Raw genomic sequence first — 25,581 nt, forward strand, 5'->3', positions numbered from 1 at the left:
GTAGTGTGAGTGCTTGGATAGATTAAGGAATCACAGTTACTTGAACCTGTAACTGTGATTGAGTAGACAAGAGTTTACAGACAGTGCTGACTGAGGCTGGTGTTACCTGGAAAACATGTCTGCAGGTGTTCAGTTAAGGCCTCCTGAGTGACAGGCTTATGGGCAGAGTTCATAGCAGAGATAGCCAATAACAAAACCTCTCCCAAAGGGATGAATTGCGATTGGCTGATGGGGGACATACTGATCGGTGACACATCACCTGTGAAAAGACAGAAAACGGTTAAGTGACAAGTTTCCTAAACTGCACAACACAAAACAAAACACATCTCAGAAATATATCAAATAAAAAGTCATGTGTCTGAACAGCTCTTCAGGCTTTCTGAAGTCCTGTGAAAATGTGTCTTTAGGCACTGCATTACCATCCTGTCACCAAAACAGATCATTTATTCCAATGTTTTAGTTAAATCTGTGAAGTATCACCAAAGATAACACAGTCTGAAAAGTATGTTTACACCATCAGGTGAATCCCAAGGAGCTATTAGCCAAAAACCTGAGGCGTCCTTAAAATGTGTGAGGTGTCTCTTTTAAACACTTGAGGAAGCTGGACAACCGGAGGCCAAAACAAAAAAGATTAAGCAGCAAGCATAAAATCTACCTACAGCAGAAGAGTATCTCAAAGTCATTAAGAAATAAGAAAAATCCAGCAAAAACCTGAAACAGAAACAGAGATTTATCTGCCCCTTCAGTTGATCCATTTGCTGTTGACCAAAACTTGTTTTCATGGTTTCAGCGGATCAGCAGCTACCAAGAAGGAGAAAAGGCTGAGGGCTTCCAAAATATCCGATTGTTAAGTGATGACTATGAATCCTGCTTCCAAGTCCAAACTACTCTGTGTTTATTAAGGCTGTTGTGTTTTTAATGCTTTGTATCTTCTTCCATTTAATCTAAACAAGCCACTAAAAAAAAGTCAGTGATCACCGTCGGCCTCTTTTTCTTTTATTACCACTGTTCATAAGCCGTATGTTTGTAGGTATGTTTTAAAGCTCAGTTTTTAAAACATTACAATGGAACTATGACATTTGCAGAATACTGAAAGGTAAGTAGGACCAATCTGATTAATGGTCTTTCCATGGATTTGTCAGATAATTAGGACAACGTTTAACAGAACAGAATATAGAAACTGTACTTAGATACTCAACTACTCAAGGAACGTCTGGATGTGTGTTCCTGCTGGGAGTTTGAGCACTAGTAGTCTTTGTCCACAGCAGAATTCTCACAAAAGATTAAAAGGGAGTTAAAGAAAAGATACCATAATAAAGATTAGAATAACATACAGGGTATCCTTGTCCAAGGATATTTTGACATGCAGACTGGAGCAGCTAGGAATCGATTACTTGGCTCTGCCTCCTGAGCAGTTAGCAGTTAGCTATTCAAGTTGTCTTACATAGTTCAAAAAATAAAACACTAGGATAATTATTCACTCAGGTAGTGCAAATAAACAAATGAAAATAACTTTTAGGTTATTAAATCACTACAGAGGTACTGTAGTGATCTTCAAATCTACAATTTGAGTGACAACAAAATGCTTAATTCACAGGGTTTATCGATCAGGTCCAGGTCAGGACTCAGTGCAGAGAAGTCCATTTTTTCCACACCAAACTCATATCCATGTCTATATGGCCCTTGCCATATAGACATTTCATGTTGGAAAAGGAAAGGGATTTCCCCAAACTGTTTCCACAAAGTTGGGAGCATGAAATTGTCCAAAATGTCTTGGTATGCCAAAGCGTTAAGAGTTCTTTCACTAACTAAGAACTAAGAGACTGAGCTCAACCTTTAAAAACAATCCACATCATAACTGCCCTCCACCAAACGTAACATTTGACACAATGCAGTTAGACAAGTACTGGTAACTCCACACTTGTCCAGTGGTGACGTGCTTTACACCACTGCATCCAATGCTTTGCACTGTGCATGGCGATGGAGCTGCTTGACCATAGAAACCTATTCCATGGAGTCCTGCGCACTGTTTAAAGGTGTGTAGCAATTTGACTCTGCAGAAAGTTGGCGACCTCTGCACACTGTGCCCCACAACATCCACCGACTCCTCTCTGGGATTTTACGTGGCATACCACTTGGTGACCTGAGTTGCTGTCAGTCCCAACTGCTTTCACTTTGTTATAATACTACTAACTCTTGACTCTGAAATATTCAGTAATGAGGAAATGTCAAGATTGGAGATGTTTTTAATAATTAAATCTTGTTGAAACGGGAGCTTTACTGACCTGACCTGAACTTTACTGACCTGACCTGAACTTTACTGACCTGACCTGAACTTTACTGACCTGAAGTCCTCATAAAAACCTGGGTGTTGCTCTTCAAGATGCTTTGCCAAGTTTGTTGTGCTCCTGTTCATGGGTTCACAAACACGTCAGCGGGAGGAATTCTGCCCACTATGACATTCCAATCTCCGGTAGAGATAGGAATTGATAAGAATTTAGCTATTCTGATTCCATTATTGATATCTCTTATCGATTCTCATTGGCTCCGCTTTACAAGTCCACACCATCTCCAAGCGTATCAAGGACATTACATTTGTGCAAATTAACTGCATGCTGTGTGGGCAAATGTTTGTCCATGTTGGCAGTATTTACCCCTTTTGTTGAGAACAGTGTTGGGGTCATTACCCTAAAAAAAGTAATGTATTACACATATTACACAGAACACGTTCTTAGTAAATACTTGGCAGGATTTTTCTCCTCACAGGAGAAAGTAATTTCTACATTACTCATTACATTACCTTGGTGTTTCTCCATAAAATGACCTGACAAACATAATCTCATAATTACCATTTAACAAAATAAACCTGAGACAGTCCCACACACCAACACAAACGCCTATCCTAATGAGGACACACATACACTCTTTCGCGTAGATATGAACACAAAGCAAAGAGAAAAAACAGCACAAAGAGACTTAATTGCCACATTGGTCTGCTTTAGAAACATGAGCAGGTAGAAAGGGAGACTGCATCCATTTGTTACCTGTTTAGGGTCTTGCTGCTGGGCTGGGGTCAGTGCTCACCCTGCTTTAACATCACTCTGGTTTCTTGGCTAGCTTTGTGTCAGCATGCTGTGTGCACAGAGGCTTGCAAACAGCTGAAGGTGTCTGTTTCTATCCTGGATACCGTTCCCACTTTACCTTTACACTGTTGTCCTTATGTGCAAAAAAATTTAAGTACTGTCCATATCTCTACAAGAACCACTTGTTCCCAACCCTAACCACCAACCTTTCAATTAGAAGAAGCCTTGATCTTCCTCCTGAACAGAGTCCACATGTTTTAAGAAGGTGCACCTCAATCATTTATTTTCAATCTTCTGCTTTTGGCAAATATTCTACCTTAAAAATGTGTCTTTTGTCACTGGAGCAGCTAACATGATGGTAAATGTGTTTCTCTACTGCTTTCATAGGCTGGTTAAAACACAAGATAGCACTGTGGAGTGTCGCTTTAACAAATAAAATAACAATCCAATTAGATTACTACTATGCAGTTCTACTAATTCTACTAGTTCTTTTTATGAGTACTTCTTCAGGTAGTAGTGTTTATGTGCTTGTGGTAGTTTAACAATTTCCATAACTCCTATCAGCACTCCTATCACTAATACTGTTTTCTCCCATGACTACTATTGTATTTTCCAGAAGAATGAAAATGACTAGCATAGCCGATAACTAGTTTTAGCCAGATCACAATCTATTAAAAGAAATACATCATTAATTTTGAGCATCAGCCTTCCCTAACTGTGCATCTGCTGTAGTTTTTGGTCCAGTCACTGGTAAAGATTAGCCATTTTGAAGTAGCTGCTGTTAGCTTACAGCGCTTCTCTCTTCTTGCTACTACAACTTTCTAATAGCAGACAGGTAGGGAGACAGAGCTAATCAGTAAAATCAGAGGACAAATCATATACAGGAGACATCTTCAGAGAAAAACCAGGATGCTAAAAAAGAGATCAGCGAGCAGCTGCATGAAGCAGTGTAGCTGGGTAAGAAAAGAGACAGTAGTACAGACAAATTACTGAACACTGATTGTTTACTGCCACCACAGTCAGAGACACGTACAATCAGCCAGCCTCCTTTGTCCACAGCACTAAACCACACCCCCTCCACTTCTAATGCTCTTTATAAACCTCCATTATCCTTCTTGCAGCATGTATGCCTTATTCCTTATCCGTGTAATCTTGTCCCATCTAATTATTCTATAACATTAAACCATGCTATAATGCTACCTTTCATAAGGTAGCAAGTTGTGAAGAGGCCAGTGATAAAAATAGAGGGAGAAAAAGCCAAACAGATAAAGTAAAGGCAGATTCATACCTTAGCTGATATTATCCACTTCCTTCTGAGAATTTAAATCCAGTTGTAAAGCTGCGGCCTGTGGCTTCTAACGCTAACGCAAATCTCTCCCCTTGCTGCCTCACACAGCAGTTCATCCTCCTTTTACCTCCAAACACACACACACACACTGCTCCTCCCCCTCTCCTCTCTTATTACACAGGCATCATGCTCCTCTATTCTACTCACACAGGCACAGCCCCGCCCCCACTCTTCACACACACTGTTCAGTCAAAGGCTACCCACAATCCTCTGCACCACACAAAGACAAGGGGGTGTGACCAATCACACACTGCCTCACTCTGCACCAGTGTTTTTTAGCCCTTCCGTCACTGCATGCATGCTGACATTCCAGTTGTGGGCGGGCTACTGAGAAGGTTGCCATGACAACGTATCCCAAGTTGCTCTTTGTTGCTAATACTTTGCAGTAGACATTTGTTGCTATAGAAGTGCAGACATAGAAGTCTGCTCTGCTCTATGTGTGTGTGTGTGTGTGTGTGTGTGTGTGTGCGCGTGCGTGCGTGTGTGTGTGTGTGTGTGTCCTACATCAATCCTTAGTGTCCTAACTGGGTCACACCAGAACCCAGCTGCAGTGCTGCAGCACTGACACACACGCACACATACGATTACGATTATTCACTCAGAGTCAACTCTGAATAAACTCCAGAATAACTGCACATACACCGAAGATTTCAAAGTAAATATGTTAAACATTTACTAAGAATGATCGTCACATCTGGTAAATTCAAAGTAGCCTACACTACAAGTATGAGACTAATATGATGATACCAATTCTCTACCATGATTTTGGATTCCCACAATTAAATGAACATATTAAGAAGCACTGAAAATGCATGCTCCCCAACAGAATACAACGCAGATGAATATTAGGCGCTCCATCACTGCCTGCACGGGGGATGCACGTCAATCCCAGTTCCTGCATGTTGCAATGTGAAGTTTGCTGGACTTGTCTGGACAAGTAACACCGCATTAAGACAAACAAGAAAACTGAAATATCTGGCACAGCAGAAAAACTTGGAAAATCAGCCATTGTTTGGAAATACTTTGGATTCAGCAGAACTGATGCGAGTAGAAATGATCTGCAGAGTGTTGTGGAGCCATGTGTGCACCGCCTGAAACTTACTCCACCACCTGAAAACACACCAACATATTCTGCAGTATAAAATAATGCCAAGAAAATCAATGCAGTTGCTAACATAAAAGCAAGCATACAACACTGTGCATCCATCCAGCTGGCGCAATGAAATCACCAACCAATCGCATTCCATTGACCATTCCGATGTGTGTAAATGTTGATCACATATTGTGTGGGTGGAGCCTAATTGGTGACAGAAAGTTACAACTGTTGCTACCAGTGTCATCACTTAACGCTGATGGTTTAAAACCAGGTTTGTTTCGTCCATTTACTTAATCATTTACCGGTGCCCACTGATAAACTAAGTTTTAGTAATGGGAAGATGTTTCCTGACCTGTACTCACTGTCGGTTCAGTGGGTCAAAGGTCCAACTGGCCTAGGTTACAGGGGTCCGACATATTTGTGTGCGTTGTTAAAAAGAAACGGAAAGGAAAAAGGAAAAATTTGCGGCTTGTAAATCTTTAGATGCCTACAAACTTTGTCCTATGCAGTCATTGTCCTCGGGATTCCCATATACTTGTTCCGCATTCACCTAGGGACCATTTTTGGCCCGAGGACAACACAAGGGACATCGAATACTGACATTTGTCAGCTGAGCTTTGTGTGCTGCAGCTGCTGAGCCAGAGGCGTGGACATAAAACAGAGCTGTACAAGACGCCTAACCAAGTTTAGGTGGAGTTTATTTATGACGGAGTTTCTAAACAGCTGGGTGGGTGCTATGATGTTACTGATATTGAACTTTATTTTATTCATAAGGTTAGTTAGTAGAGTTGCCAACCGTCCTGTAAAAACGGAATCGTCTCGTATTCAGAGAAAATATTTCGCGTTTTGTATTGAGGTGAAAAGGAGCACAGTTTGAAACTGATCAATGATCAGCTGATCGGCTTTTCTCTCTTGTTTGTGTATCGCCCACTTTGCGCCAGAAAGAAAAAAACCCAGTGGAGGTCGCGTTAAACAACAGCAGCACGTTTAAGCTTGATCAGCTGTTGTTAGAATTTATTTAATATTAATTTCTAGTATCAGCTGATGTTTGCTGGAGCCACAGCTGTAAAGCTGCTGGTCATGATGTCGGTTTGGATATGTGGTGAGAGGGAAACATGAAGATGAAACCAGGAGATGTCCTTACTGAATCATCAGAGCTGAACAGGTGATGGAGAAACAGGTTTACCTTTTAGGTGACATGGATGAGTTGAAGTTATGAACTGTTTCTGAGAGACAAATAACACCAGGATCCTTTTCTAAGTAGCTGACAGCTGGTAACTGTGCAGGGGGGCAGGTAGGGCATTAACAGGGAGAGGGGGGCACAAAGAAATACTTTTCTTTCTTATTCTCATTTAAAATGTCTAGCTTTTAATAAATAATTATCTGAATCTTACAACAAAGGATTGATAGATTGATGCATATATACCATCAAAACAGTGAACATCACTGTCACAACAGTGTTTGTTTTCATTCAAAGGCTTTATGCTTTTTCCTATAATGGCGGCCGGTCTCTAGTCAAAAAGCCCGGGACGATTTTTTGTCCCCGTCCAGCCCTGTATGCAGCTCATCTGCAGTCTGGTGTTACCTACATCTTCCTATTCAGAAGGCAGAATTTCAGAGTTCTGAGTACAATCAAAGCACCACGACTGCAGTTTTTGTGTTGGATGTAAAAAGCGCAAATGACGCTGTGACGTAGGCTAGAATCATGGCGGTGGTCAACGACGGTCCAGGCGTGGGATTTCTCTCGTGGAAATATGCACATTATCGTTTCCTTTCTATTGGTAGGTGGCACAGTGCACTTGTGGCAAGTAAGCAAGCTAGAAGACTGGCAGTGCTGGTATCCAGTTACAGAAGCAACACATTAACAAGAGAATTCTGAGTAAAAGCAAAGTTACTTTCCCTAGTAACTAGTTACTTTGAAAGTAACGAGTAACTTGAAGTAACCGAGTTACTTTTAATAGAAGTATAAAGCACCCCTCCAATAGCCAAACCCATCTGTTCTCCGACTGGATTGTTAAATTTGTGATTGACATGACATTGGCCAATCAGATGAAAGGAAGAAAAACAGGATCAAAATCAGTACTTGTAACTTGAGTGCAGAGTTTCACATGTATTTTTTGGCTAAGTACACACACAAATCCTGATTTACAAGTACAAAATATTTATGAGCACAGTTTGAGCCCATAAACATACCGTTTGACTTATGAATTTGACAAACGAATAAATAATATACACTGTGTGTGTGTTTCTGTGCAAGTATACCATCAACACTGACACATATACAAGAAAACAGCCTTTGAATAGCCACTGTAGTGACCACTACGAGTGAAAGCGTTAGACAAGAATGTTGCTTTTTTGTCAAAATGTTGTCATTTGACAAAATGGTTATCAAATGCAAACACTGATCTGTGAATGTTTGACATTTTTATTGTGTATCCTGGCAAACACAGTATTAAAGTTAGTCAAAGAAAAAAATCAACCTCATTAACTTTTATCCAGGAGTATACTGCATTTTGTCTCAATGCAAAGGGGACATGTTCAACTATTCAGCTGTTCAGCTGGTGAAATAATGTGATAATTACATCAGACATGCACACATTTATATGATATACTTATAAAAATAAAAAATGTTGAAATATTGAAATCTTAAAATGCTGACTCAGCTGTCACTTCTCATTTAGTGAAATCACAAAGATAGGACTATCCCACATGTCTGGGCTCAGCCAATCAGATTATTGGGTTTAAAATGGAATCAATTATACAGCAGCACTGGTTATACTTTCTTTGAACACATTTTGGCATTTTTCAAGCCAGTTTCTTTAAATGCTGGAGATGACAGTGTCTGCTTCATTAAACCTAGAGACAATGCTCTTATTACTGATCCCCAAAGCGTAGTTTTAGGAGCTTTGTGGACTTTATGAACCATCTTTATCTGAAATAAAGCGATGACAACCTGTATGAGAGGAAACGTCTGCTGAAAAACACCAAGTCAAAATCTTAAAGTGATCATGAATGTTTTATTTCATAATACAAGATGTTTGCAACAGTTTACGAATCAAATAATCAAGATTACTGGACCCTAATTAACCCCTAACAAACTCTGGTAACAGTGTGCAGGTTGTTATGTCTCATAATCACAAAAGGAGGAATTTCAGAGCTCAGACGAGTAAAACTTACTGCTGTACTAGTAAGTTTTACACTGTCTGAAGAGTTAGGGTGTGTTGTTGACAGGATGGTGCAGGATCCCAGGACAGCAGCAAGCGAGGACTTCAGCTTGCTTTCTTATTCTGTTCAACCTATAATCAAAATAAGTAGGGACAAGGACATATTATTAGGGATTAACTTTCCATTTCCACACTGGCTCTGTGTTGTTTACATGAACAATGATGGAACAAAGACTGGATTACTGGATACTCAGTCATCACATTGCAGCTCCAGGATCTGTTAGGCTTAGCTAAGTTCGTATTCAGTGCCATCATCAAATGCTTGCGTTAAAACCGACTCATAGCATCTAAACATTTACATGCTATGTCTGCTAACATGCGGCTGTTGCTAAATTTATTTTGTAGTGTTTACCGTGATAAAACAGCCACTGACAACACTATCTGGGCATTTGCTGTCAGTACAAGTTCAGAACTACATGACTGAGTTTGCTTTTCCCTATAATAAACCGCAGAAACCTGAAAACTTACCTGATATAAAGTAAGCACTGCAAAGACAAGAATTTCTCTGTCCAGTCAGTCCGTTCGATGGATTGCAACCATAAAAGCCTGCGGATGGCTCCCAAAGCCATCTCTGAAAATGGTCAACGCCACCTTTCCTCTGATTTCTGTTCTAACAGCCGTCTGTACAACAGGACAGTTCTTCCTTGTTCTGACTATCGCTCCAGTTATACCTATTATGCCTGTTTCCAGTGTCTCTCTGCACACACGTACAGAACCAAGACAGCAATCTGTCATATTATCACTCGTGTTTTAAGGCACTCAGTTTATAGGTTATCACCTTTTAATACATAACAGTTTAAATACCTGTATTTGTTCCAGAATAATTATATTAATACAAACACACACACATCATAATCATGCAGCCCTGGTATAGAATACGCAGGACAATTTAATAGTCTTGTCCTGTCTTCCTTCTCTCACAGACGCAGCAGATGGCCCCGCCCCTCCCTGAGCCTGGTTCTGCTGGAGGTTTCTTCCTGTTAAAAGGGAGTTTTTCCTTCCCACTGTCGCCAAAGTGCTGCTCATAGGGGGTCATATGATTGTTGGGTTTTTCTCTGTATCTATGAAGCGCCTTGAGGCGACTTTTGTTGTGATTTGGCGCTATATAAATAAAATTGAATTGAATTACGTTTTTCACACATTTGTGGAATTCATACCACATTTAATTTAAATATGTATCATTGTTATTGTATTTAAAACAGTTTTAATTTAAAAATTAGTTGTAATTTTAAATCAGTATTTAAATACAACTACTATCAGTTTGAAATAAATGCAAACTATTATCTAGTCATCTCAGACATGTAACAACTCTACATACAGTGACATGAAAACTATTGGACCCCCTCCACAACACAAGTATTAAAAGGAAACTGTATTTCATGAGCCAAAATGCTAAAATGCTAATCTCTAGTGTACAAAAATTCTCTTGTACCTGAACAAAACAGCTGCTTATTTTTGTAGAGCTGTTTTGTAGAAGGTGTTTGAACTGCTCTGTTGGAGTCATGACATACACTATATTGCCAAGTATTCACTTATCTGCCTTTATGCCCATGTTGGCTCACCCTCTGCAGCTGTGACAGCTTCAACTCTTCTGATAAGGTTTTAAACCAAGTTTAGGACTGTGTTTGACTTTTTGACCATTCTTCATTTGTGTCAGTCACTGACGTGGGATCAGAAGGCCTTGCTCACAGTTTCCACTCTAATTCATCCCAAAGCTGTTCTATCGAGTTAACGTCAATCCAGGTCTCTGGTATGGAAGAACTTGATTGGTTTGGACAGTCCTGACCTGCACAAACTCAATCATTGTGTCTTTATGGACCTCGCTTTATGCACTGGTGCGCAGTCATCACATCTCCACGGCTCTAGAGTCCACTGGCGAGTAGGCAGAGGTTGGCTGGTAGTTTGAGACCGAGCTGGCTTCGTCCAGCTGTTCTGGGGGACATTCATCTCTTCCAGGTGCCAGTCAGTTCTTGGGCACCTGAGGCCCTGTCCTCAATGTGTACTGGGATTGCCAGCCTCTGGTGGAGTCACCTTACGCTTTGGGGCTCTTGCCCATTGGCCGTGGGAGCTCTTCCCGGGGCCTCCTTGGTTATTTGTGTTGCCTTGGGTCTTAAGTGCTTTTGTGAGGCTCCGCTTAAACTATGCATATATAAAAATAAAAACATTAAATAAAATTGACTAACAAGAGGAGCCTATAGAGAGTTTATGGAGTTCCTCTTGGCAAAGGAAAACAAAGCGCTCTTCCTAGATGAGAAACAAGTTCTGAAGATGCCAGTGGCAGATGCAATGATCCCATTATGTAACATCTGAAACATCACACAACCCAGTCTGAGTGCTCAGAGTAGAAATCTGCTATATGAATACCTGCCTGTTAACCAGCTGCCAACATTTTAACTTTTACTATGTGACTGTTCTAAAGAGCTTGAAGTGGGTATGTTGCAAACCAACAGAGAAGGATACAATACAGTAAGGTTTTGTGTATGTGTGTATAGAGTGTGTGTGTATAGAGTGTGTGTGTATAGAGTGTGTGTGTATAGAAGAGAAAGAACCAAAAATAGCCCCTGCCAGTGAAGGCTTAGGACTGCAGGGGCTGGCTCCCTAAACTAGGCCAGGGCCTTGGGTAACCTGATGGTTCCAAATTTAAGTTTGTAAAGAGATGCCAGATGTGAGAATTAAAATATGTGTCACACATCAGATAGTAAGGAAAAATACCTTTTATATGCACAGAAACACAGGTGTGTGTGTGTCTGTTGTGAGCATAGCTAAGCAAAGACGAGATGGATCTAAAGTTGCATGGAAGCTGCACGAGAGGAGCTCCCATTACATCCGATTGTGTGTCTATCTCTCTGTGTTCTGTGTATCTGTCGGGCTTCCAACAGAATGACAAAGCAAGTGTTCAAGTGTTAAACAGGCACAACTCTACATGTATAACAGCGGCCTTTACATAAATTGTGAGGCTGAAACGAGGGAAGGAAGCAGAGAAAAACATCAGAGGCAAACATAAGAAAAAGTCCTGAATTACTCTTAATTTCTTTATACTTTGCAAGGGGAATGGGGAATAGATTCACTTTACTGAAACATCTGTAAATATATAGAAATACAGTTTAAGTATATAGGGCAAAAATCTATTCTGTTTTATTATACAGCTCTAATTCACAGCAATAGTCGCCTTCTGTTCCATTCTCTGCCAGGATTATCCCACACTGCTTCAGTAATGTCGAAGTCCAGCTTTTGTCTGGTTTGTTTTTGGTCCACTCTACATGGTGATGATGGACCAAAATCTCGTGGCACTTTTCTGCAATCACTATTCTATTAATTTTGACACGATCCCTAATACCACTGACTGAAATGCCTCCACTGATTTTTATAGAGGTCTGCAGTCGCTCACTGCTGTACCCTCCTCATCATTTCTGTACATATTAACAATAATTTGAACCAAAATTTTCAAATTTGGATTCATCACTCCATTAAGATTGCCACTGATTTTCAGTCCGGTTCTTATACAATTTGCTATACCCCTCTAATTCTCTTCCTTAACAATTCAATTCAATTTTATTTATACAGCGCCAAATCACAACAAAAGTCGCCTCAAGGCGCTTCATAGATACAGAGAAAAACCCAACAATCATATGACCCCCTATGAGCAGCACTTTGGCGACAGTGGGAAGGAAAAACTCCCTTTTAACAGGAAGAAACCTCCAGCAGAACCAGGCTCAGGGAGGGGCGGGGCCATCTGCTGTGATTGGTTGGGGTGAGAGAAGGAAGACAGGATAAAGACATGCTGTGGAGTCTTCTTGACTGAGATCACTCCTGATGACACTTCAACAAACTGTAGATGGAACAGCTGAAGGTCTTTACTGTCAGGTCTGTGCTGGATTTCTCTTATCTGTTAAAGACATTGATACAGTGAGTACCATTGTTCTCCTCCATGTACACCAGTTTCTTTCAGATAAAGATTGCAATGACTTTTTAAAAATTATTTCTAAATAAGGTCTAAGAGAAAATACAACTCCCTTGTTTTCCAAATTAACTGAAATGAAACCCGCAAACCCAGCGCCGAACTCAACCACGCTCCAATATGTTACCCACATCCTGTTTCTTAAACTTGTGGACTCCACTGGGCCCTCTTTGGTCACTCCCACACCCATCCTCTTCCACTTATACAGCGTCGCTGAAACCGATACAAAATACCATAGGGCGAGGGGCAGGGTACATCCAGGGATCTTGTCCAGATCACCAGTCTGACACAGTCCAGGTTGTCAGTTTGTCACGGGGCTAACACAGAGATAGAGACGACCATTCAAACTCACACTAACACCTAAGGTCAATTTAGAATCAATAATCAACCTAACCCCACTACCTGGACATCCTTGGATTTGGGAGGAAGTGGGAGTGCCTGGAAGGAAGCTAAGCAGACACTGAGGACAGGCAAACGCCACAAAGAAAGGCCCAGGCTAGCCTTACTAAACATAACAGTTTAAATAGTTAGTTAGTTTAGTTTAAATCAGTGTTTCTCGAGTGTTTTCTGTTATGCCCCCTTAGGAAGAAGAAAACATTTCACGACCCCCACTCTGCAACTATAAATACTATCATTTGTCTATAAAGTTGTTAGCATAAGTACATCTCTGCATAACATTGTATCCTTATTAACATTAAAGAAAAGTTAAAAAGAAATGAATAAAGATCAACTTAAAATAAAGAATAACTTTATTAACACTATTTTTTAGTCTGAACAGAAAAGATTCAAAATGCATGTAGTAGTGCTGCAACTCTCTAAACTACTGCTACTACATTTGAAGTGCATCAATATGCCAGTGAAGCCGAGCGCTGCACACGTGTCGTCAGCTTTCCTCATCTTAGCTGTCAGGAGACTTTCGTCCCCCCCCCACCTCAAACCTTCTGTAAACAATTAAACAAATAAAAGTAAACTGCAATAAATTACAGGTCGCAATAAAATAAACTACTACCTCTTTTAAATAACAGAAAAACAAACCATCTTTATAGTGTAATTATTTTACGTGTAGTTGCTTTTTTTAATGTGTAAGAATATTCAACATTGCTATCAATACATTATTCAAAAAATGCCTCTCTGTGCAGAATGGGTTTACAACATAAACAACTGTGGGATCCTGTTTGGACAGCCCAGCGTGTCCCGACGATGCAGGGGAAACCAATTCTGTCGGGGAGGCCCACCCCGGCACTCGGGCTGGGTATCGTCACCGATTTCTATAATCGAGTGGATTCCAATTCGATTCAACTTTGACTCAGTCAGAAATTTTATAATTCTGATCATTGTTCAGTACTGACACGTGTGAGCCTTCATCAGAGGTGTGAGCATCACAGCAGAGGCCTTTGTGTCAAAGTAACTGAGGATGAAACAGAAAAACATGAAGGAGATTTTCCTGTTCTGGCTTTTTATAGCAGATAACCTTAAATATATTCTGCAGTGGATCAAAAACTGAAGAAAACCATGAATCAACATATAAACATTACCCGATGAATTAGTATTATTATTATTAGTACTGCATACTTGCAATGAATAAGTTGTCCTAACAACTTAAGTAAGCTTCACTTAGTTTTTTGAGGCAACTAGTTTGAATAGTTTTATAGCAAGTTCATCAGATGATCTCATCATCCTATTATGTGACAGGTCTCTGACCCAAAGCCTCTGCTGGTAATGACCCATGCCCTTTTTGACACCTTGGCTCGTGTGAGGCACATAATCAATAGTGGGTCAACGACCCTCTTAAGAGACCACTCCTACTCGAGTTTAAATACCTGGGACTCGCCACTATTTGGTTTTCAAACTGAAGAACTGACAGACCAGAGAACCGTTCCAGGAATATGAAGATATGATCGGGTCTTTTGCTCTCTCAGCTGATTAAACTTGGAGGCATATTTCAAATTCTAAGTGAAAGATTCAGTCAAGCACCATCTCCTTCTTTCAGTTTCATCTACATCAGCTCCTCCTCAGGCTACAGTGCGAACTCAGGAATCAACTCAGTCCTTTTACTAATCCAGATTTTATTCAACAGTTTAAAAAAGTGTTTCACAATATCTGTTAGCCAGAAGATGCCTCCAAAAACCTAAATCTCTTAGAGAGATTAGTGGTAGACGAATCAGTCAATTTCAAAAATCGAGTTCAAAATTAGTTCAAGAAATTAAAGCAAAGCTTTGTTCTGAAGATCTCGTGTTTAAAATGTATTGGATACAGTTTGTGTCCCTCCTTGATCAGCATAATCAAGTTCAGGTTGAGATACTGGAGGAAAGTAAGACTCACACATTTTCTCCACACGTCACACATCGTCTGTTCACAAACTGAATGTAAACTGTATCTAGTTTTTGTGTTACAGTTACTCACAATTACAAAGAACAGCAGATCACACAGCCTAGGAAAGCCACAGCCGACGGTTCGACTGTTCCAGTTTGGATTCAGCAGACAGACACCCTCTCTACTTCTAAAGTAATCTTAAAATTTTCCTTTGACCTGTGACCCTGAATCCTCAGTTATGATGTTTCAATTTCACTCGCTGTGTGTTTACGCACCACTCTGCATTTAAGTATGACTTATAATTAGAGCTGAGCGATAGAACGATAACGATATGTACTGGGAAATAACTTTTTCTCGATAGAAAAGTTAAACTATTGCGATAGGCCTCATCTCTTTTGTCCTCTTTAAAAAAAAAAAAAAAGAACAGCCAATCCAAATTAAGTAGCGCAGAGCCGAACCAATCACAGCCGCAGCGTTACGTCACGTGACTTGTTACGTACAGCACAAGTGCCAAGCTGCACATGTGTATTTGTTTGGAAAGCAGCCAGCCGCCGTGCCGCCCGGGTAATGGAGGAAATGAGTGTGCCGACTAGAGAAAAATCAACCGAGAGCGTGAGCGAAGGTTACCGAAGAGAAAACAGATGATGGTTCCAACGCCGGAGAGATTGTTGAACGGAAGAGCCACAGAAGTTCAGTAGTGTGACGGTATTTCTGCTGTTTCAAGTCTGACAAAAAACAGAGTAGCCGCTGTAAATGTGCCGAAAGCAAGTCTGGAAATACAATAAAGCGGTGCATGCTCAATCTCTGACTGGAAGCGCTAATTCGTCATTCGGCTTCTGTCAGACTAAAGTACAGTGGGGCAAAAAAGTATTTAGTCAGCCACCGATTGTGCAAGTTCCCCCACTTAAAATGATGACAGAGGTCAGTAATTTGCACCAGAGGTACACTTCAACTGTGAGAGACAGAATGTGAAAAAAAAATCCATGAATTCACATGGTAGGATTTGTAAAGAATTTATTCGTAAATCAGGGTGGAAAATAAGTATTTGGTCACCTCAAACAAAGAAAATCCCTGGCTCTCACAGACCTGTAACGTCTTCTGTAAGAAGCTTTTCTGTCCCCCACTCGTTACCTGTATGAATGGCACCTGTTTGACCTCATCATCTGTATAAAAGACACCTGTCCACAACCTCAACCAGTCAGACTCCAAACTCCGTCATGGCCAAGACCAAAGAGCTTTCGAAGGACACCAGGAAAAGAATTGTAGACCTGCACCAGACTGGGAAGAGTGAATCTACAATAGGCAAGCAGCTTGGTGTGAAAAAATCAACTGTGGGAGCAATCATCAGAAAATGGAAGACATACAAGACCACTGATAATCTCCCTCGATCTGGGGCTCCACGCAAGATCTCATCCCGTGGGGTCAAAATGATCATGAGAACGGTGAGCAAAGATCCCAGAACCACACGGGGGGACCTGGTGAATGACCTGCAGAGAGCTGGGACCAAAGTAACAAAGGTCACCATCAGTAACACACTACAACGGCAGGGAATCAAATCCCGCAGTGCCAGACGTGTTCCGCTGCTGAAGCCAGTGCATGTCCAGGCCCGTCTGAAGTTTGCCAGAGAGCACATGGATGATACAGCAGAGGATTGGGAGAATGTCATGTGGTCAGATGAAACCAAAGTAGAACTTTTTGGTATAAACTCAACTCGTCGTGTTTGGAGGAAGAAGAATACTGAGTTGCATCCCAAGAACACCATACCTACTGTGAAGCATGGGGGTGGAAACATCATGCTATGGGGCTGTTTTTCTGCCAAGGGGACAGGACGACTGATCCGTGTTAAGGACAGAATGAATGGGGCCAAGTATCGTGAGATTTTGAGCCAAAACCTCCTTCCATCAGTGAGAACTTTGAAGATGAAACGAGGCTGGGTCTTCCAACATGACAATGATCCAAAACACACCGCCCGGGCAACAAAGGAGTGGCTCCGTAAGAAGCATTTGAAAGTCCTGGAGTGGCCTAGCCAGTCTCCAGACCTCAACCCCATAGAAAATCTGTGGCGGGAGTTGAAAGTCCGTGTTGCTCGGCGACAGCCCCAAAACATCACTGCTCTTGAGAAGATCTGCATGGAGGAATGGGCCAAAATACCAGCTACTGTGTGTGCAAACCTGGTAAAGACCTATAGTAAACGTTTGACCTCTGTTATTGCCAACAAAGGTTATGTTACAAAGTATTGAGTTGTATTTTTGTTATTGACCAAATACTTATTTTCCACCCTGATTTACGAATAAATTCTTTACAAATCCTACCATGTGAATTCATGGATTTTTTTTTCACATTCTGTCTCTCACAGTTGAAGTGTACCTCTGGTGCAAATTACTGACCTCTGTCATCATTTTAAGTGGGGGAACTTGCACAATCGGTGGCTGACTAAATACTTTTTTGCCCCACTGTAACTGTTAAAACTGTTTGAAAAGCTCAGCTATACAACAAGGAGAGATCGAGAATTTCCTTTTAGTTCTCAGTTTATTTGATATTGACAAAAGTTAGTCAATTTTGTCTGTTCTTCTGTAAAACAAACTAAGATTTATTTTTAGAATTAATATTTTGTTTCTAAGTGGAATTGACAATTTAGTCTGTTTTGTTTGTTCTGTTTTGAAACTTAAACGCTTTAGCGGCTACCTTTTGTGTAGTTTGCAATATTTGCCTTTATTTATCTGAAAAAGTCTCATGTTCCTTAAGTACATCTACCCTGTTGAACTTATTATGGGAAATAAATATTTAAATCAAAACAAGCTGCTGATTATTTCACATTTTACTTGTGAGCAACGGCACCTTTAAATCTTACAAATATAGTTATTTGGCTTATATCGTGATATATATCGTTATCGCCTGAAATGAAAAATCTTATATCGCCCAGCTCTACTTATAAGTTGGGCTTTTCTCTGTCTTTGTTCAGTATTATTGTAGTGTCTTTACTATACAACATAAAGCAGCTTGAAGCAATTGTTGTGATTCAGTGCTATATAAATAATACTGAGTTGAATTAAACTGAATTACCATGGGGACCACTGTTGCCTTCACCCTCCACATGTTCAGGCCTTGTTGCCTTTGGCATTCTTCAAGCTTTTCATGTTCTTGCTGATGTTGCTGTCTCTTGGTATAGGTACATCTACCACTATGGCCTTCTTTCCACTTGGACAGCCATTGCCAGTTTGTCCGTCTGTATCTGGACGTCCCACAGGATCTTAATTTGGTCATTCCCAACCACCCTATGGAGCATTTTGAATTTTAACCATGGGACTTCCAGGCCATACCTGGCACACATGTTCCTGTATATTATGCCAGCTACTTCGTTATGGCGTTCCATGTACACCCTGCCTGCTAGCATCTTGCACCCTGCTGTTATGTGCTGGAGGGGCTAAAGGGCATCTTTGCAGAACCGTCACCTTGGGGCTTGTCCAATGTGGTAGACCCCAGCCTCTATCAATCTTGTGCTTATAGCTTGTTCCTGTGCTGCCATGTACTTTCTTTCAGTCCAGCCATTGGTGGGATTTCTTGATATCAGCCACTTCTTCTGCCAGTCGATGTTACAGGCTCTTGGGATCCTGTTGATCTTGTACAGGTCTGGGCATTCCAGGATCCATGTGTGAAGCACTGAGTCACAGGCTTTCGTGTAGTCAATCCTATTGGTGCACAGGTTGGTCAGTTTGGTCTTACAGCCCTGAGTGAACACTCCATCTACCAGGGGTTGGTGTTTTGCTCCTCTGGCATTTTTACCCATTTCTTTCTCATATATATCAAGCGATGCACCTTTTCATCTTAGTTGCTATAATACCTGACAGGAGCTTCTATGTAGTGCTAAGCAGCAGTAGTTGAATGGGACAGAGATGGAATTCTGGGTTAGCAGCTGGTTGATTTCTGCTACCGGGCACTCGTGGTGTGCCATTAGCTTCTTTAGCCCCAGGGTGTGAATCAACTTTTCATAATTAAGACTCTTTTTGAACATCTGCCACCATGATGGTTACTGGACCCTGTTCAGTTCAGTTCAATGTTATTTATACATCACCAAATCACAACAGCAGTCACCTCAAGGAGCTTTATACTGACAGAGAGAGCCAGAGAATAATAACAACTAATGATTGAATGCAGAGTAGTGTATAAGAAAGAGAAACACTCGGTGCATCGTGGGAAGCCCTCAGCAGCCTAGACGTATTGCAGCATAACTAAGGGAGGCTTCAGGATCACCTGGTCCAGCCCTAACTATATGCTTTAAGAAAAAGGAAACAAGTAGAGATAGTGTCTGTCTCCTGAATCCAAACTGGAAGCTGGTTCCACAGAAGAGGGGCCTGAAAACTGAAGGCTCTGCCTCCCATTCTACTTTTAAATACTCTAGGAACAACAAGTAGGCCTGCAGAGCGAGAGCGAAGTGCTCTAATGATGTCTTTAAGATAGGATGGCACCTGATTTTTCTAGACATTGTATGTTAGAAGAAGGATTAATTCAATTCTGGATTTAACAGGGAACCAATGAAGAGAAGCTAATACGGGAGAAATGTGCTCTTTATTTTTAGTCCCTGCGAGTATTCTTGCTGCAGCATCTTGGATCATGGTGGTGGCAGTACCATGCTGTGGGGATGTTTCTTCTTTTTTAGCAGGAACTAGGTGACTATTTAGGGTGAGGGGAAAGATGAATGCACCAATGTAAACATCCTTGATCTGCTCTAGAGCTCTCTGCATCTCAGACTAAGAACAGAATGACTCTAAGCGAGGACAAGAAAGAAGTGGCTTTGGGACCACTCTGTAAATGTCCTTGACTGTCCCAGCTAGAGCCCAGACTAAACCTGATTGAACTTCTCTGTAGAGATCTGAAAATGTCAGTGCACCAACACTGCCCCTCTAACATGATGGAGCTTGAGAGGTTCTGCAAAGAATAATGGGAGAAACTGCCCCAAAATAGGTGTGCCAAGCTTGTACAGACTTGAGACCATTATTGCTGCCAAAGGTGTTTCAACTGAGTTTTTAACAAAGGCTTTGTATATATACATGCACAAAATGACATATATATATATATATATATATATTGTTTTGATGGCAGATACTCCCTTCACCCTGGCAAAAAAAGCTAAAATGATCAAAGAAAAAGTGGAAAACACTTAAACATGAGAGGTTTTTGGACAAAGTTTGTGTTTTTTCCATTGTTTAAGCTGCTTCCAGCCAAGAGTGATACCATATATGCCCCATAGCTGCAGAAAAGGCTAACATTGTTATCTTTTTACAAAAAAACAGCTGAACATGAGAGGTTTTTGGATAAAGTTTGTGTTTTCCATTCTTTAAGCACCGGCACGGTTTCAAAAGTACCGGTTTGGTACTGGTATCAGATAAAACCTAAATGATACCCATCCCTACTCGAGATGAGTACTGTCAGTGCGCCTCAGGGTGGCTGTGGCTACAATGTAGCTGCCATCACCTGTGCGTGAATGGATGGGTGACTGGATGTGTAAAGCGCTTTGGGGTCCTTAGGGACTAGTAAAGCGCTTTACAAATACAGACCATTTACAGGCCATGAGAAGGGCCAGTTGAAAAAGCTTGGCTGTCTCATGGTAACATACAGGAGTCATCACTCACTGTAAAGGTGACACAGAGTTCCCAAACTTCATGCATTACCACTGCATCATTCACCAACAGGCGTTACATGCAAAGGTGATCGGGCACATCATGACTCCCGTCGTGAAGATCATAAACAGCATCCAGAGCTAAACAGTACAGAGCATTCAAGGTGCTGTTGGAGGAGCTGTCAGCTGACTGTGGTGACCTGCTACTAAACCCGACGGCTCAGCAGGGACGAATTTTGCTTTGTTTTGTGTCACTTTTGGGTGAAATCAGGGAGTTCATACAATCCAAGATGAAGACACAACGCTGCTGGAGGACACTGAGTGGACACTTGACCTTGCATTTTTGACAGACATTACTGGAAAACTGAATCATTTGAACTGTGAGCTGCAAGGCAAAGGTAAGACTGTTGCTGACATGATAAGTGCTTTAAATGCATTTAAAGCCCTGATGAGCATCTTCTCTGTGCATGTACAGAGAAATGCACTTTCCCTCTGTGCAGATGGGGCTGAAAGACAACGCTTCTGCATCTGAGACTTTTGACAAAGTTGCAGAAAAGTACTCTCAACACCTTGATCATTCATTTCCAATCCCTTCATGAACATGGACACAACATGCATTGCTGAGCAACTAAGAGCAATGTTCAGCTTTATGCTGGACAGGTGGAAATCGAAATTAGAACACAGCAAAATGACGTCCACCTCAAAGCCAAACTTTTGGTGCCTTGTTGACACAGAAAAGTACAGTGGTGTATGCACAGCAGCTGTGAAGGTTGCCAGCCTGTTTGGTTCAACCTGTCTTTGTGAATCAGCCTTTTCTGACATGAACTTCATCAGGAACAAGCACAGGACACGCCGCTCTGATGCACATCTGCAAGACTGAGAGCTGCAGTGTCAAGTTATACCCCAGATTACAACACACTGGTGAACAGCAGGAAATGCCAGGGTTCCCAGTGGCAACATGGCAGTGTCATGGCAAAGCTGAATTTAATTATTGAAAAACAAACGTGTTCATTGATGTAACATTTGATTTTTTTTTAAAAATCTGCAGATTTTGTGACAAATTCAGTAAAATCTGAAAGTTGATTTTTGTATGTTTCATAATCTGTGCAGACATGGTGCAGTGCATGATTTGTTCAACATTGTTAGCGGCAAGTGAAAACGTTGCAGATTATTTGAAAATGTAAATACTTTAGAGATTTATAGAAAGAAAGTGTGTATATGTATCTGCTTCCTACCTTCTTAAAGCAAGAATCAGCGTCTTTACAGAGATGAATACCATCAGTTATTAATAATAACATATAATTAAAAGTAAATTGAGCAAATTTGTTATTTCAGAAGTGTAAAGTATCAAACTGGTAGCCCTTCGCATTAATCAGTACCCAAGAAGTAGCTCTCAGTTTCACAAAGGTTGGAGACCCCTGAGTCCAGTTTACTGTAAAGACTTCTCAGGATGAAGCAGACACCCAGGGTTGGAAGCACATGCCCTGTCTGCTTTCAGTATTCCAACCCTATTCCCAAAGAGACACAGCCCAGTTTCTCTTTGACTGCAGCTGTTGATTAAAACTGTCAATCATTATACTGTCTAAGTTTTACAGCATCAAGTCACTAATGAAAAACAAACTTGTGAGAAACATGTACCCTTGATCCAAAACCAGCATTAAAACAAGTTCTCCAGTTTTGTTTCAGTCTGAGCTGTCCGGGCCTCTAACATGGGTATGAAGAGTAATTATAAATGCTCTAAACAACAGAATAATTCAACTCTGTCTTATTTAAATAGGCCAAATTGTCTATCCCCAAAGATGCGCGATTATAAAATATACAAAATAAGATAATAACAAAGTGTATTAGGCGAATATAAAGTGATATTTACATTTTTCTGCTAGATTTAACAAATCATAAGCTACTTGTCAGTTATGACGGCCCTTAAAATAAGCACTGGTGCTCAAACTAAAGACATTTCCAAGTGATAACAGGCAGTGCACATGAAAATGGCTTTCAGCGTCAAGGTGCTGTATTAAGCTTCAACAGTTGTATGGGATATCATTAGCATAAATACACAAGACTAGGTGTAGAGGCCTCACCGAGGTATTTAATGGTGAATCCCCGAGGCGGATTAAGAGACCTCCGCATCCATCCCTCCCTCAGCACCTCCAGGTGGTCTTCCTTGCCTTGAATTAATAGCACATGCTCGTCAATCCATCCCAGGAAGAAAGTCTCGGACACGGCCTCTGTAATCCGCTGGTTCCATACATGATGCTGGGTATTTTCTGCTTTAAAATCGGCAAAAATCTCATAGCCGGTGTGGTGTCTCGGGAAGTCGTCGCTTTCAGACACCCTGCCCCCTAACGCCTCCCCAGCCCCGACCCTGGATAGCACTATAGCCAAAGAATGGGGAGCTATCTGCAGGAAAGACTCCATTGTCGCATCGGCCTTCTAGCTCTCGGTCGAATACACTACAATCGTTTTATTCATCTCTAACAACGTCGGGCTGAACGGAAAACAAACAGTCCATGTTGGCTGGCAGTGCAGCTACGTTTTGCGGTAGCCGCATAGATTATAGTTGTATTTCATCAAGCTAGTCTGCTAGCTGCAGTTAGCTCTTTAACCTTACATGTACCCAATTTCTACATTTTAAGGTCCGTCTTCCTGTTCGGGCGGAAAGTAGAGCCCCGAAACCGAACACGAAAATTAGTGTTGATTCATCTCGAGTGGTGTCTAGCAGGAGCAATAGAGGACATGATTCATTCTCGATTTAAACCTCGTTGTTGCGCCTCAGATCTAGAAATATTGCTAGCTAGCTGGATGCTAACATTTTAATCAATTCACCCCGGCAACAGATGCGGCGAGCGCCCCTCTTCTTAGCAACAGACAGCAACGCAGTTTCGTGGGTCAGTTGGCTTTGATTTGCCAACCTTTACGATTAAGGGCTAGGCGTAATTTTCAGTTGTCAGATGATCGTGTCGAGTCTTGCGATACGCTTTAAACAATACGTAAGAATACAGCTGGATGCAGGACTGTCTCATCCAGGTACAGTGGTGACAGACGTCGCTACGGAGCGACGCTTTAATAAGTGTGAAAACATTCTTCCGGGTACATTTTCAACTTAAGACTCTTAGTGCCACATATATATGTGGGATAACTATTCTAAATAATTACTATTACCTTGTTAACAAATTCTTATACTTGAATAATACATATAAAAATGACTCACATATAATTATACTACAGTAAATCTTTATTCATGACTAGTTCACTTGAAATGAGCAGTTTTGAAACACACATTTTGTAGTAGTTCAATAGATCATTTTTATGAATTTTCTGAACGATTTGGGAGTGATTGTAGCCTCCCCAATGTAACGAATCACAAACAACTGTGTGTGTTTTGTGTGTCTTGGCTGTGCACGGGTTCTGTGCAATATGTGTGAATATGATGAATTCTGAAGTCCTTTCCAAGCTAATAACACACACACACACACACACACACACACACACACACACACACTAACTGCCATAAAACTTGCATAAAATGTTCTTGTCCTCAGTTCTTCCACGTTTGTACTCATTTTAGTAATGATTTGATAGCTTACACATCCCATCACTCAGTGCTGCTGCTCCAACACCTCTGATTCAAATAACCAGCTGGATGTGCTGCAGCTGTCCCATAACAGACTGACCATTTAATTCAGGTGTTTTGGAGTGGGGGAACACCCCTACCTAAAACATCTAAAGCAAGCTGTCCCAAGAACCAGAACTTTGAACTGCTGCATTGCCATTATTGCCTGAAGAAAACTGGCCCAACTACACAGTGTTGCCCTGAGACAACAAACCAAAAACGAAAATCTGTCTATAAACTAAAAATACTTCTTCAATGTTCTTAAACATGCACATATTTTAAATATATGCTTATTTCAATTTAAACGTGCATAAAATTGATATTAGTCTCAGCATTAGCTGCACTCTGTCATGCAGATCTGACATCTGAGAGGATTGCTCCACCCCCGAGTCAAAGGTCAAACTCTGGGCTTCTCATCGTTTTACTGAAAACTGAAGTGTTTGTGTCACAAAATAAGTAAATACGTCTTCTTTAAATTAAGGGAGAGTGTAATCACAACAAAATTGGTTTAATTCCTGAAGGCAACACCGTTCCATAGAGGGTTATTAGTAATGGGAGAATGTGGTATGCTCAATATAAGAACCAGTCTATTTACCGATTCTTCAACCTGCATTTGTGGGATTGTAAGTCAACCAGTGTGGTTGTGTTGGTCACTCTGGCAGAACCAGTGCACTCAAGCTGGTGGGAATCCAGAAGCTCAGAAAAAGAGTCAGCAGCAGAATCAGCTGTTTGACACTGGCAGAGAAGATTCAAGTCAAGGGAAATCATTTATTTACATGGGCTATCTATCTATCTATCTATCTATCTAGATAGATAGATAGATAGATAAACCTGAAGTTAATTCTGCACGTCACATTTTTCCTCCCTCACATAAGAAACTTCCCCGTTTAACACAGAAAAGGAGAAAAAATAAGTTGCAAATAAGAAAACAAAAAGAGTTCATTTTAAAAAAAAGTGCTTGAATTATCTGGGAGGCAAAACTTAGCATCTTCTGAAACACAGGAACACTGATCAGGAGTTGCTGAGGGGACAGTGTGTGATTGGTGTACCACCACATGGCCAGAGGGAGGAGCAGTTTGCAATCTCAGGTCAGGGAGAAGGGGAGGTTGGAGGTTGTGGCTGATAAATCTGAGGGGCTGATGAGAGTGCGAGGCTGTGACCCTGAGCGTTTCAGCATCTCTCAGGTGTGGATGTTGAAAATTTTAAGGGCAAAGGAGCTGATAATGCAGGTCACTGTGCAAGCACCTGGTTTGTTCCCACCTTTGGGGACAGGTGCACTGTAAGACCTGAGAGGATTGTAATGAACAATTACAACAAAGTCCACCACCA

General features: G+C 41.1%; 1 protein-coding gene and 1 long non-coding RNA gene across 3 annotated transcripts in view; both read right to left on the minus strand.

The window, feature by feature from the left end:
• Window positions 1-23,712, minus strand: part of stox2b (storkhead box 2b) — a 51,532-nt gene extending 27,820 nt beyond the window's left edge. The window contains exons 1-2 of one of the 2 annotated variants that reach the window (XM_085171177.1): window positions 22,721-23,712; window positions 107-259 (exon numbers count right to left, since the gene is read on the minus strand). In XM_085171177.1, coding sequence (XP_085027303.1) covers window positions 107-259; window positions 22,721-23,057 — 490 coding nt within the window. In that variant the 5' untranslated portion in view covers window positions 23,058-23,712. Of the gene's footprint in view, window positions 1-106; window positions 260-4,371; window positions 6,978-22,720 lie in introns of those variants that run through there. The other variant, XM_085171185.1, reaches the window with a different exon arrangement.
• On the minus strand, window positions 260-4,365 carry LOC146524103 (uncharacterized). The gene is made up of 2 exons (XR_014875851.1): window positions 2,346-4,365; window positions 260-2,285 (listed from the first exon to the last, which is right to left on the minus strand). It is a non-coding gene; the product is annotated as an uncharacterized LOC146524103 (long non-coding RNA).
• Window positions 23,713-25,581: the final 1,869 nt, after the last annotated feature.

This window comes from Neolamprologus multifasciatus, chromosome 2 (genome assembly GCF_963576455.1).
Source record: "Neolamprologus multifasciatus chromosome 2, fNeoMul1.2, whole genome shotgun sequence".
NCBI classification, from domain to species: domain Eukaryota; kingdom Metazoa; phylum Chordata; class Actinopteri; order Cichliformes; family Cichlidae; genus Neolamprologus; species Neolamprologus multifasciatus.